The 14,546-nt window shown below is 43.8% G+C and overlaps 1 protein-coding gene across 4 annotated transcripts in view; it reads left to right on the top strand.

The window, feature by feature from the left end:
- The first annotated feature begins 6,220 nt into the window (after positions 1-6,220).
- Chi (LIM domain-binding protein 2 Chi) overlaps positions 6,221-14,546 on the top strand; it is a 40,121-nt gene continuing 31,795 nt past the window's right edge. For 2 of the 4 annotated variants that reach the window (XM_065360793.1, XM_065360791.1), the window contains exons 1-2: positions 6,221-6,860; positions 9,743-10,331. In XM_065360793.1, the coding sequence (XP_065216865.1) occupies positions 6,824-6,860; positions 9,743-10,331 (626 nt within the window). In that variant the 5' untranslated portion in view covers positions 6,221-6,823. Of the gene's footprint in view, positions 6,861-7,693; positions 7,725-7,950; positions 8,240-9,742; positions 10,332-14,546 lie in introns of those variants that run through there. The other 2 variants (XM_065360794.1, XM_065360792.1) reach the window with 2 other exon arrangements.

Raw genomic sequence — 14,546 nt, 5'->3', positions numbered from 1 at the left:
ATTCCTCCTAGTGCCCTCGGTACCCTCCAGCTCCGCACTGCTTCTGCTTCAGTTCATCAGTTGTCGTATCGTAACCGTTACGTAACAACAACAGAAAAAGAAAAAAAAACAAAAACAGCACGCACGCGACGACTTGGACTATCTTTTCAGTGAAGCTCTATCTGCTGCTCCTCCTCCTCCTCATCCTCCTTCTCCTCCGTGGCCGCCGCCGCCGTCTTCTACCTACACCCGCTCGTATTATTATTTAACGAATTGGTTGTACTCAATGTACTCGGTACTTGTACGTCTTGGTCTTACCTTACTTCTTGTACGAGTAGTTATAATAATACGACGTGTAGCTGTAGGTACCTAGTTTATTTTTGCAGCGTTACCAAAAAAGTGGAGCTGCTGCTTTGCTCGCCTTCTGACTTGGCCCTTCGTCCATCGGTCCGTCGACGAATAGTCTTCTACCGAGGACCCTGATAGTGATAACATACCTGAGGCAAATTTTTCTAATTTCCAGCGCGACTTTCGTTCTGAGCTGACCTGACGACGAACGATGACAAACCAACCTTCTTCTGGCGATTGGCGATGGGCAGTGGGCGGTGGCGGCCAAGTTGACGCTTGGCTTAGAAATGCTGAAACTGAAACTATTACGAATAAATGCGGCAATACCAATACCGAGTGCGAGTGGTGGAACTATTACTAATCAATTATTACGAGTGTACCATCTTGCACTGTGCGTTCAGCCAGTTCAGCGCTGTATCCGCAGCCATACAGCTGTACCGTGTCGTTAAAATTGAACAATTACCCGAGGAGGCCGTGAAAAAAGCCACAGCCACAGCAACAGGTTGATTGATCCCTTATCGCTCAAACAGTCGAACGTAATTTCTGATTTACTCTACACCTACACGAGTATCTAACGACAATTCTCGAACCCCTTTCAGGAGATTTTCCGCGGCGCGACTTCAAGACTAAATCTCGAAAATTGGATACATTTCTTGCCACCGCTGCCTCCGCCGTCATTAACATATTCCAAGTACTCGTAAGGCTATGTTTGCAACTTTTTCTTCATTACTCGAGTCGAGTCGAGTCAGCAATTGCCTCGGCAAGGTGCATTGATCGCGTCGTATTGTGTATCGGAGCTGAAACAGGTTTATTCCTCCTTTAATGAGAGACGTGAGACGTCAATGGTAAAGGACGCGACGTGCGACGACGACGACAGCCGACGGCGACGTCACCCCACCCGAGGTTAAAACTTATATAATACGTACGAGTACTTGTACTCGTACTCGTACTCGTACTCGTACACTCGTAATAATATGTATCTCATTCTCGAAACAGTAGGACGGAAGAGATACTCGTAGGTATTTTCTGACGATACGAGTAGCTACCTATCTCATTAATTATCAACGGTTAAGGATTCTTTCTGCGATTGTAGCGGAGTAGGTATTCCAGAATGACGGATTGCAATGCAATAGGTACATTGCACATGTTCGGTTGCAAATTGCAATTTGCGGAACGCCAATTAGAATACGAGTATGCACTACGAGTAAAAATTTACACTCATTTCTTACGAATGTTGATACCCGCCGCCACGCTGCGCCGCAGCCCATCAATTTATCTCTGCGGCGACGGGGAGAAGAGAATGTTTTTTTATGAACGGTAACACTGATTATGAGGACATCTTTGAGCGCAGCCTAGCGCCGCACGGCGCAGGTTGCTCGATTGTGCGGCGATGCCAATTTTCGTTTTTCCGTTTTTTTTCTTTTTTTCCCTTCTTCTTCTTCTTTTTCAAAACCGTAGGAATATTATTACGACGATAGGTAATTCTCTTTTGCTTTTCTCTTCTTTCCAAGTTTCCACAGCGCACAGCGTCGACGATGCTCCAGTTTTATTTTTTTTTCTCCCCATGTTCAACGCGAGCAGTCAACTCGCATTTTAAAATCGTAAATTTTTGCCAGTTATTTTGGTCTGAACTGTCTGAAGTCCTCAAAGAAAGGAAAGCTGACTGTTGAGCAATAATCATCGAATTGTGTGTATGTGTATGGTAGAGTAATGAGCTGAGGGCTGAGGGCTGAGGTCATACCCTCGCGAGGTAATGCTAATGCAATTTCACCGAGACTACCCTTCTCACGTCAGTTGTCACTATTCGCATTTCGCGAGAGCGAGAGTTAATGACTGGGCAAACTAATGAGTAATGAGCAATAGACGATGATCATCGCTCGTCCAGTTGGCCATTTTTCGAATTGATAAAGGTAACGGCCGGATGAAGCTGCAACAAGAAAGGTCAAACGTCCAAGATGATAGATATTTCATTAAACTGGAGCTGGACAGTGGATGCCGGACGGCTGTCGGTTGAAGGGATGACAAACTCGGCTTATACTGCGTTGACGCCGAAAAATCACCGTACAGATTATACGATCCGCAGCTCCGGGCTCCGGGCTCCGGGGTTTGGACTGCAGTGTACCTGTGCGTTGATTGGCGAGTGCACGACTGCACGCGTGTACCACGAGTATCAGTACATTGTACTAGACATTGATACCGTAAGTAGGTACGCATGTAGAGGAGACTCCTTCGTCCCTTCGCACCGGTATCGTGAATAGGTAACCATTACTTATGCGATGCGTAAGCGAACACTACAACAGCTACAGCAGTATATACGAGTACCTAAGGTGTAATCGTCATGTAGGTACTTATGCGAATGTTGTATTTGTATGTATTACGTCGAGTATACACAGTAGGAGAGGAGTAGGAGTAGGAGTAGGTACGCGACACGACGCGACGCGACTACCAGTTGATCGTATGTAGGTAATTAATGCTGCTTGTAAATTGGCGGTGAAAATTTTCTTCGACGAGTGAATGGAAACGACGACGATGGTATGGTGACTGATACGTTGCGTCGCTGCGCCCGCCGCGCCGTCCCGTCCCGTCCCGTTGCATCGTATTCGCATCGCATTGGTAGGTTGCTGGTTGTAGGTTGTTGATAAGAAAAATGAAAAACACGACGACGAGAAAAAGAAAAAACTAAAAAGAAAGCGAAGAAAGTAAATAGGTACTCGTACATACATACATACATACATACGTAAAGTACGCGCAAGCATTCGAAGTAGGTACAAAGAAGGAAGACGGAGAGAGAGAGAGGCGTGGAGGGAGGAAAGGGGTTGAAAATACATAACGGGTGAAAGACGAGAACGAGGGAAAGCGGCAAAGAGCAGCCGGCTCCTCGGCTCACGGTGACAAAAGAACGAACGAGGGTGAGAATTTTTATTGATCTGAAACAAGCGAGTCAGTGTCAACTATATTGATTCTGTTGCCCCGCGCGTAATCATAGCCCTGCCCCGGCAGCCTGGCTGGAGGAATAAAAGAAGTAAACTGAAACTACAAAGTGTACGTTGTGTGCTTTGGAATCGCAATCGAACTCGCGCTTTCCTTTTTTTAAAAAAACTTTCAGCGAGCTCGCCGAGTTTTCTTTTCTCTTTTATTATTATTTTTTTTTTCGCCAATTGTTCGCCTATAAACGGTATCGGTGAACCATCGATTTTTTTTTTTTGACCCGAAGATCGACCAAGTTTTCGATATTTTTGTTTAGTATCTACTTTTCGGATGTTTTTCGTTGCGTTTTACCGTTTACGTACCGATGTAAACGTATGCAATACAACAGTGTAGTGTACTTACACGTTGACTACTGTACGTACTACGTTTACCTATTACACATCTTCGTTTGTACATGTACACGGCACGTCTGGCAACCGGTCAGTGCGAGTGGTGGTCGAGTTGGATGACGACGACGACGACGACGACGACGACGACGACGAGGACGACACCGACGACGGCGGCGGCGTTATTTTGATATAGCGTTTAGCGTACAGCCAAAGCCAAAGCCATTGCCGGAGCGGAGACGACGTGACGGTGACGGAAACGGGACGACAGTAGCGGTGGTAGCGGTAGCAACGTTCACCTTGCGGAACGGAAGGCTAGAAGGACGATTTGAAAAAATGACGACCGCGTACCAGCGGTCGTGGCGATAGCGTCAACCAAGCGGCACAATACAATACGAATACGCGAACGCGATACCGTGGCGTACCCGACGTAACTCGACTACCTATTTTGACTATCGCTTCGCTATTGCTATTGCTATTGCTAATAGTAATAACAATACCCGAGTGTAATACCTACGGTACCCGGTTGTAATATTTTTATTTTGCATTTTTCTTCTTCTCTCTTACTCCCCTCATATTTCTTCTACACTCTCGACTATACTTACTCGAGGTTTTTGAGTGGCCGTACGCGATACGCGATATTGCAATTTACCTACTCGCTAGAGATACCTAGTACTCGAGCATCAACGTAGATACAACGCACCGGTTCGTTCGGACGCGCCGTATGAATGCCTGTGTTCGACTGTTCGTCTTTCTGTCCTGTTATGTTCTGATCTGATAGCTGATACTGATACACGTTGACGTCGTCGGATCGTATCATAATTCGTAATCGTCGTACAGCTACAGCTGTAGCGCGTAGCTGTATAGTGAATACTGTGCTATTGCAGGTAGGTACACACTGCAACTCGGCTTGAAAAATATCGTATCATATCAACAGCTATGTATCTCGGTTCTTGGTGATTGCGTTGCTCTCGACATATCGGTATCGGGTATCCGTTCGTTTGCGCCATGTATTTCGTACTCGTAATATCCGATCGTTTTTCGACGACGTGCTTCGTTCGACGCCGCTAACCGAGGCGGGTTGTACGCGACGCCGACTTGTCGTCAAAATTAAACCGTTATCGGCGTGTACGTTCAGTGATATGTCAGTGTACCGCTCGCAAATATGTGTTATTTATGTAACTGTGTGATGTGCGTTATTCGTAGTTGCGATAAAAGTATTAAATGGCCACATTTGTTATCGGTTTAAAGAAATCCAACGGTTTTGCCACCGCGTCGATGGCCATTCCGGTAATCAACTTCGCGAAAAACCATTTTCTTCGTTGCGCCGGTTCGAAAAGAAAATTCACATCGGTTTACGAGTGTTATTGTCGCCGCTGCTGTCAACATTTCTGAGGAATTGCCTGGCCGGTAAATCGTTTTCCTGCGTTCAACAAAATCATCGACATTAGGCTGAAGCCTTCTCATTTAGTTCTTCTGTATTTGTTACCACGGCCCTGGCACGAGGTAAAAAAGGTGCGATATTAATTACTTGATTATCATTTTGTGTTTGATGACGAACGACGAGTGAAACTGAAAACTGAAAAGTACTCCTACTCTCACATCTCGAATCTATAGTGGAATCGTGAATCGTAGCTGTTCGTGATTACGTTTTGGGTTTGTTTTCGGCACCTGTTTTGGGCGTTTGCCTTTCATTTATACTCCACATTACGGCATTAACGATAATAATTGGCGTCGAAATGGGTTTTCACTCCTCGAAAAACTTTCCGTATCATCATTCTTTTTCGATATTACGAGTAAAACGTTCACCAGTTCGGGGTACAATGTTTGAGATTATCTTCCAGTTTCAGTCGTCGTTTCGTTTTACGTTATTCTTAAGTATTTAAAGTTTTAAAAATCATCTATTCTCAATCCCTGGAATTTTTAAAATACGAAATACGAATGAAATTATTTTTTTTCAACATGTCCGAGTTGTTGGAGTGTCGGTTTTTTTGCTGTTAGTTCATGTTGCTCACTCAAAAATGAAACACTGTTTTTTCTGGTTCAAATTCACACCTATCCATTTTTGTTGTTACCTATTTTTGTACGATTTCTGCGATTGAAAATTTTCACGTTCATCTCTCTCAAAGCTGAATTTACGTATAATTAGCGTTAGTACTTTATTCACCAACTCCAATAAATCGAATTATTTCATGGAAACGCATCATTTTGCGGAAATAAAACAAAAAATGAAAAAAAGTCATTACAAAAAATTGAAATCCACGGAACACAGGTTAACCATTATGCGTGAACGAAAACTTGGCATTTTCCAGAACACTCGCACGAAGTAACTTTGAATTTCGATAGATTTCCTCAAATTTTAACGCTTAACATTGTTTCAAAATCGCGATTCATTGGAAAAACGATGAAAGTTTTACATCATTTGAAATATTTTGACCACAAAAAATACGAAAATCAAAACCATCGTAATATTTTGTACCGTCTTTCTGTCGGTGTGGTAACATTGCGCGCAACTTTTTAGACTTTGCGGACGTTTCGAGCATTCGGAAGAGATTATATTTACGCTCGTACTCGGACAACACTGCTTCAGTATTCGGACGCGTGCTTCGCATTTTTAGAATCGCGATCGTTAACCTGAAATTGTTAATTATTTTAAATAAATTAATACGATTAAACGCGTAAATTAGTGAAAATTCCGAGTGATTTGTGCGTGAAAATGTGCCGGTCTAGTTTAAAACTCGAACGTAAATCATAGTGTCGAGTGATGTTGAGAAAATGGACTTGCGTAGTGCGTTTATACAGCCTTCTCTTTCTTTTAATTTGCTTTCTCACTTACTTGGATTAGCGCGCGCTGAAAATTTCTTTGCTTTTGAATCGGAAAAAGTACGGTTTGAGCAGCGACTATATGTCATAATAAACGCATATTGAATCCTTTGCCGTACGATGAAGGCAATAAATTTACCTGTTATCGCATTTTCACGTAGTTACAGTAATGATAATAATTGTGGTAGAAATTACGTTAGCGAAATATCGCCCGTTTTGTACGACCAAGATTCGCGTAATTGTTTAATAATTTGCAATAATAATATGCGGTACGATCGGTGTTGTTGCGGTTTCAAAAGTGTTCATTCGAAAGCACAAAGTCGAAATAACTGTACAAGTATTTCGATTTGCGATTCATTATGAGACAGGGACGCGGAGGTTCGAGAAGTAAAAAATGTAACTACAACTACACCATTATTAATAATTTTACCTATCGATGTATTTTTAGTTTATAATTTCAGAGGTACCGTATACTGTTATCTGCGATGTTTGTGTTTTACGACAACGTACACCACGTACATTTACGTACGAGTACGGTGCAGCTTCGGACCGCCTAGACCTATGTAGAATCTATTTTTCGAACATGTTGGAAATTTTTGTATTGGCGACGCGATTACCCATTTTGGACGAATTTCTTTGCCACAGAATCGATAGCGATTACCGTAGGTTTTTATCGTTCGGTTCTTATTTCGTTTTCACGTTGAAATTGCCTTACGTACTGATAACATTCGATTGTTTACTATCGAATGTCAAAATTCATTGTTTGTTTACATTTTGTTTTGCAACTTGTGCTGCGTTGTTGAAATAGGTGTGTTTGCAAATGCGACGATTATTTTATTTTCAGTCGTCTATTTCGTTCGAAAATACGCGTACGCGAGTAGCGTGATTTTCAAAATCACTCGTCAAAATTTCAACACTTTGTATTGTTCGCTAGTCGCTACGGACTTACTGGTCGTCGAAGCTCGAAGCTGTTACGAATACGTAGGTACATTTCTGCAGATATGGGTGTACCTAGACCTACAGACCTACTCTAACTCTACAAATATCCACCTATCTTTTTTCAGTTTCATTTCATTTCATTTTATTTGAGGTTTTTTCGCAAACGTTCCAAATGGCGGCTTTGTTGGACTCTGTTTTACTGATAATACGAGTAATCGCCAATCGCCACATTTGCCCCCAACCGCCAACGGCGCCAACGCGTGCATTAAGCGAATATTGCGTTGATTTTTGAAAATTACCACCGAATGAGAAAAAATATTTGTTCGTATAACTTTTTTTCCACGATTCATTATGTTACGCAGCAATATCGGTCTGAGATTTTTCAGCTTTTAATCTCGTATCGATAACGCAATTTTATTATCATTTGTATGTAAATTTCAGTTTTTATTTCCGATAACGAAATCAATACGGTCGAATTGGCTTAGCGAAGTAATTGCTTCGCGTCCAGTCAGTGTCCATTTGTTTGCAAATCAAGTTACATTGTTGTTGTTGTTGTTGTTTGATACGTAGACGTACTTACGTCGCGATGCTGTGACTGTGAGATGTTTCGTTTAGTAAGTTTTTCCCTCGAGTTTTGAGATTGTGAAAGAAGAGATAAAATTTGGCTTCTCGGAGTCGGTATGCTGTTGAAAGAAGACGCACGAAGATTATGTAGGCTACGAATCGAGTAGTGATTTCGGCGAAGGGAAATAGAAAATTGACCGAATTTTACGCATTACTGAGATGAGAATAATTCGTGTGTATTATGCGTTCTCGGTACTGGTACTCTTATTACGGTACTGATCATTTATTATTATCAATATTATCATCATTTTTTTTTTTAATATATAAATTGATTTGTCAATATGTATTCATCGATCGAATCAACACGTTAGACGTACCGAATCGCAATCGCCCTTTTTCTTCTTTCGTAGTCCGTAGATTTGACAATTTATTACCGGTAATAAAGTTTGCCGCTGCATGATTTTTTGCGATTTACGACGCGACGCGAAACGATTCGCGATACGCTCAGGCAGGGGCAGGGCGTGAGGCACGATAGTGAAGCAAGCATAGGCGATGCATATACGATATACGAGTACGAGTACGAGTACGAGTACGTGCTGTATGTGGCTGTAAAGTGTACAATTGTACATACTCGTACGAGCTCGACGTAGATTTACGTATTATTGGAATATAGGACATCGAGGTGTGTCGATGTCGATGTCGATGTCGGTGCGACGTTTGACGTTGCATCACCATTCACCAGACATCGAATTTGTAAAACACAAAATGTACCACTGTACCAGTACCATTGCGATGGTAGCTTCGTATACGAGAATAATTTCAGCACCTGCAGCTCTAGTTTCTATCTCGAATTTGACGGTTTTCTCGCTCAAAAATCACATGCTCGACAGGAACGAAAAAATTGGCTCGTCGAGTCGATTCACTCTCTCATTCGGACAAGTACAAAAATTGGGAAAACTACTCGGTTTTTTTCGACTATTCTCGTTCTCATCTGAAACGTAGGAAATTGAAAATTGATCGCTATTTTCGTTTTCGAAATTAGACGAAGAAGGTGGACTAATTTGCGATTTGTTTTTTATTTGTAATTCAAATTTGTGTTTTGAGGAAAACCTCGGATGTTGACGTTGTCAATTTTTATTTGAAATGCCTCCCTCCCCGAAAGAGATCGTCGATATGATTATGTAAAAATAGAAAAGAATTTGGAGCGTAGCAAACGCGAAGATTCTCGCTAAATATGTACTCGTACATTGTACACGCGACGCGAGTGATCCGCGTACCCCGCCGTACGAGTATTTTTGTATGTATTATCGAAAATTTCATGAAATCTGCTCGTACTTGTAGGGTTATGTTTGTGATTGTGAGCATCGAATGGAATAGGTAGAGGTACTTGCGACCAGGTTCACGATTCGTACAGTATGTTGTGATGTGATCGGAAGGAGGACTGAAGAGAGACGATAAATCGTATTTGGTTGATATCGCCCAATACAGGAATAGGAACCACTCATATTTTTCCGACAAGTGGCTTCTAGGCTTGACAGTTGACACCCCTGCCCCTTTCCCCTCCCGCCCCCTCCCATCATCGCCACCGCTGGTGTCACCTGCATAAAGGGTTGTCGTGTATGTTACACTCCTCATAGTCGTATGTAATGTATTGTATACGTATAGATACCTCTAAACCTATGTACCTAGACGTACTACTCGTAAAAGCGTTTAAGCGTATACGACTATACGTACATGTAGAATAACGAGCTAATTGTTCGCGCGTTTGGTTGCAGGTTGTAATCGACGTGTAGCTGCTGCACCCATCACGCTGCCAGGCACACTGGAGGACTCTGCCCCGCCATCATGGAAGGGGCCAGGTCCAGAACAAAGTTTTGCTGCGAATTCAGGGCAAAATTACTCTGGACCGCCGGCCGGTTACCAAGGACAGTCGCCGTTTCAGGGGCCGCCGGTAGGAGCTGGTTCGCCGGCCGGCGGGCCGTACTCGGGTCCGCCGACCGGCTCGTCGACGCCGCAGTACACCGCCTCGCCGGCGCCGTCCGGGTCCTCCACACCTGGACCGGGTCCGCAGCCCGGCTTCCCACCAACGTCCAACTCAGCCGGACCAACCACGTTCAACGGACCTAGTCCGTTCGGCTCGCCGTCCAGCAGCGGGCCGCAATTCGTCGGACGACCCAACTCGTCGGGGCCGCCGTTCGGCGGTAATCCGCATTTCTCGTCGTCCGGCCAACCCTTCAGCGGCCACCAGTTCGGCATGCCGCCCGGATCGCCGTTCGCCCACGGTCCTCCGATGCCGGGACCGATACCGTCGCACGGTATGCTGCCTTCAGCTCCCAATTCAATCGATAGGATAGAGCCTCCGGGGTAAGTGTATAACAATTGATCAATACCTTTCTTTCTTTCTTCCTTCCTTCCTTCCTGGCTTCTTACACCAATTTCGTCGTATCGCCAATGGTTTTGGGTAGTACAACTTGGCCACTCAACTGACTCGACACTTGGCCGCTTCGACTTGGCATAAGCGATGGTGATTTTGACCAATCCGAAGCCAGTGCGGCGCGACGCCAGCAAATTGTCAGTAGGTGCAGCGCGTGCTGCACAAGTTAGACTTTGGATACCGCGATCGGTTCGTCTAATTCGAATTACGTATTACCTATCCCAATTTTGGATTAGATGGGTCAACGATTGCGGAAGAGCGTGTGGTGTGGATGTACCTAGATGTAGACGCAAACGCAGCAGCCTAGAAGGTCCCAGTGAGAAAAACTACTCGTTTCCTCTGACGTTTTCGTGCAAGCGTAGTAAGATCGAAAGAGTTTGTCCCGAAACGTCCGCAATCAACATTTTCGATGCTAAAGTGGAATTTTGGAGAATTTTTGAAAATTTAAAAATTCCAAAAAAGTTGTTTTTAGGGTGACTTTCCAACTTTTTTTCTATATCTAAAATTATAAGAGTTTTTTCAGCGGAGCGATCCGATGCGAATAATTTTTTCAATTCAACTCCCACACATTAACAAATAGGTACTAGTTTTAGGCCATTCTGCCATTCCCGAAGCCTCCGGCAATTTTTTTTTACATATTTTCTCCAGTAAATTCAGATTGTTCCCTATGAGCGCCCCCTGGCCGTTTTAGGTGGTCACGGTAAAATTCCGAGAATGTTAATTCAAAAGTGAATTTTTGATCAATTTGTACGAATAGGTAAATTTCAGAAAAATTGAAAATGAAATGAAATTTTCAGAGAAGGCGTGTATAACGAGCGGTGCTTCAGCCGGATGAGCAATTCACTATTCTTATCCTCCTGTAGATACTCTATTCCGATAGTGCATCGTGGAAACAGAACATCGTCGAAGGCGGAATTTTTTTAAGTCTAATGCGAAATGTATTATACCTACTCGTATTAATAAGGTTTTGTCGACATTTTAAAGTCATATCGCTAGCCTTATTGAGTTCGGAATCGGAATCACGAATGGGTCGGGTCTGATTATGCGTGTGATACTCGTATGTTCTCCGGTGTCAGTTTGTCCGTGCCATGAGCCATGAGCCAATTGAGCCATGCCAGTCTTCGTGGTGCTGCTGCTATCTTATCTAGTAAAATGAAAAAAACCACGGCGTTATCAGATTGGAAATTTTCGTATCGCTCGTGTTTTTCACTCGGTTGTCTGTCGTTGTTGCCAAATTGAACGTTGAAAGTCGTATCGGAATACCTACATAGTAAACGGAGTATACCTAGTAGGTATTTCGTATTCGTATGATCGTATGCCAGCGAGCTTTTCGAAAAATACGAAGTCGCGAGTTTTGAATAGGTTTTTCAAGTCATTTTGAGTGTATTTTGCAAATTTTGCAATTTTTGTTTTTGTAAAAACCACCCACGCACGTTGTGAGGATGAGACTGAGACTGGCGAGGCTGATGGATAGACGTCGTCTTGCAAATTGTTCAAAAAGTGGCCGCTTGAAGAGCGAAAAAAAACTGGAAACGCGAGGTGAGGCGAGAAAGGCGAGAGAAGCGTTGATCGTTGGCATTGATTGTACTCGTACTCGTAGACGCGCGCGATATGATGTGGCGTCAACTGTGAACTGTGAACTGCGAACTGCGAATTTGTGAATGTGAATGTTGGAGTCGGACGAGCGAGGAGCGACGACGACGACGACGACGACGACCAGTTTCGAACCGCGAGCTGCTACAAAATTTCTACCAACAATATGCCATGCCATGACGGCCCTTAAATTTTTTTCGTAATTTTTCAAGGTAAACTAGTCCCGAGTCCATATTTTTAGTCTCAACGTACTCGTATTTGGCGATTGGCAAAATGCGCGAGAGACGTGCGAGGCAGAAGGGGAATTTTTCCGCAGATATTTTCTTCGTAGTTGGTGGCGGACTTGCGGCGGCGGCGGCGTCATCGTCGTCATCATCGAATCGATTCCTGTTCATTTTTCGTTTCTTTCTATCGTTAATTCGTTATTTTGGGTTCAGAAGTGAAGTTGGTTTTCAAGTAGTCGAAGCAGGGTTTAAACCAAATTTCTCTCAAAATTACTGTTCATTTCGTAGCATCGAAGGCTGAACTTGAAATACGCGTATCTATGTACTTATTGAACATCCTTTATCCGTTATCGAGTGCTTATGTCGAGGTCTTCTGTACGTTTGCTCAAACCATGCTCATTCTGGATGGTGGTCTCTTACCATTAGTTGGTAGTTTTGGATGTACTGCATTGGTACGCGCTACGCGCCCTCCAAGTGCGGGAAGATGTCGTCTACCAACTACCAATTGGCTACTGCGACCAGTGATCGGCGCGGTGTCGCGACGCTGTCTTTAGCCAGCCAACATGGCGATGGTTTTCAGTACCTACGCTTTTTAGGGCCGGTACCCAAAATTGGAAGAGCAATAGCCATAGCCATATCCATAGAGTCTTGGTATGGCGGTCGTATGCTTGTGCTACAACTGACAACCCGAACCCAAACCCAAACCCAAACCGAACGTGCAACGCTGGATCGATACATCGACGTAGTTGGTGGAAATTGTAGCGAGTGGCGGCGGCGGCGGCTCGTGAAGAGGCACAGCAAAAATTCCTTTTTGCGAGAGAGATGAGAGCAAAGCAGAGCAGAGTAGAGCAGAGCAGCGAGCGAGCAATCGAGTACCGTACCTACTCATTTTGTTTATATGTATATAAAAACAAAAAGCCGGTCGTTTGCTGGCTTTACGCAAAACGAAAAGGTACGTAGCTGTAGGTACATGGAGTAGTGCGGGGTATTGCCGCTGCTTTCCTAAATGAAAAGCTCTCTGCTCTGCTCTGCTCTGCTCTCTGCCTCCTCCGTCTCTCTATCATCTGTACCCGACGTCGCACCGCGCCGTCCCGCGCCCCGCCGCACCGCCGTCTGTTCGACTGTCTCCCTTTTTCGTAGTCGCATCTCGTCGTATACCTCCAGCATCAGCATCGGCATCGGCATCGGCATCAGCTCTCGATTCTAATTCTCTACTGTATCAACGCCGCTGCCGTCGTCGTCGTCGTCGTCGTCGTCGTCGTCGTGGCCACCGCCTCCGCCATCTCAGCCTACTCACCTTCGTCGCCTCTACCTACCTTTTTGAAAAATACCTACTCGGCTGATCCATTTGGGTAGGTATTAGCTAAGGTACCGTACGTCTCGAGCTTACGTGGACGCAGCAGCGTTCAGTCAAATCTCGCATTCGATGAGAAAAAACAACAAAATTTGGGTCAAAGTTTTTACCTCGCTCAAAACTTAGCAAACTATCCGCGAGGTTGTCTACGATGCGTGTCGCGTGTCGCCTGTCGTTGGATCCATCATTCTCAACGTGCCAGCAGAGCAGGCGGATCGCGAAAAAAAAAAATGTCGCAGGATTTCGACCAAATTCAGCGGGCATGTTCATTTTCGAGTTGAAAGTCACGTGGAAAAATGTTAGCCTCGGAGGTGTTCCTGTAGGGGAAATTTGAGTTCTCGAGGAAAGAGTTAAAAAAAAAGACCCGGTTTCCCAAGATGGTATTTGTATTTATAAGGTTGGTCGTCGACCTAGGCCATCGCTGTCGAACCCATAAAACCACTTTTAGGGTTCTACTGAGCGCTTGAAAGTTTGCAAATCGTTTACTTTTTCGAATAATTTTGTGTTTTGAGAATATATTTTTCTTTCCAAAACTCGGAAGACGTAATTCATTATTAAACTAGAGGCGATATTTTGGAATACGACGATCTCAATTTTTTTTTAAATCACGATTGCCAGTTTAAAAAAAAAAAAAAACTCCAGATTCCCCTAGTTTTGAAACGATGCTTTTTGATGTTTTGGTACATACCCGTGGGTACATAATATAATTATAATGGCGAATTATTTGAGAGAACAATTTTTTCAAAACACGAATTTACTTGTTATGAAAATATTGGCAAATTTTCAACTTGTTAGTGAAAGGAACACTGCCTGGAAGTGGTTGTGGATTTTGGATAGCGAGAGCCTAGATCGAGGCCGAATATCGAATAGTCTACATTTACGCGTATACTAACTTTTGTTGCGCGAAAAAACTACAATTTGTTGAGAAGATTTCCTTCCTCCTCTAACACCTCTCGACATTGAAATGTTTTCTA

The sequence above is a fragment of the Planococcus citri genome, chromosome 4 (genome assembly GCF_950023065.1).
Source record: "Planococcus citri chromosome 4, ihPlaCitr1.1, whole genome shotgun sequence".
Lineage (NCBI taxonomy): Eukaryota > Metazoa > Arthropoda > Insecta > Hemiptera > Pseudococcidae > Planococcus > Planococcus citri.
The sequence above is the reverse complement of the archived record's forward strand: the minus strand, read 5'-3'. Positions and strand labels throughout refer to the sequence as shown.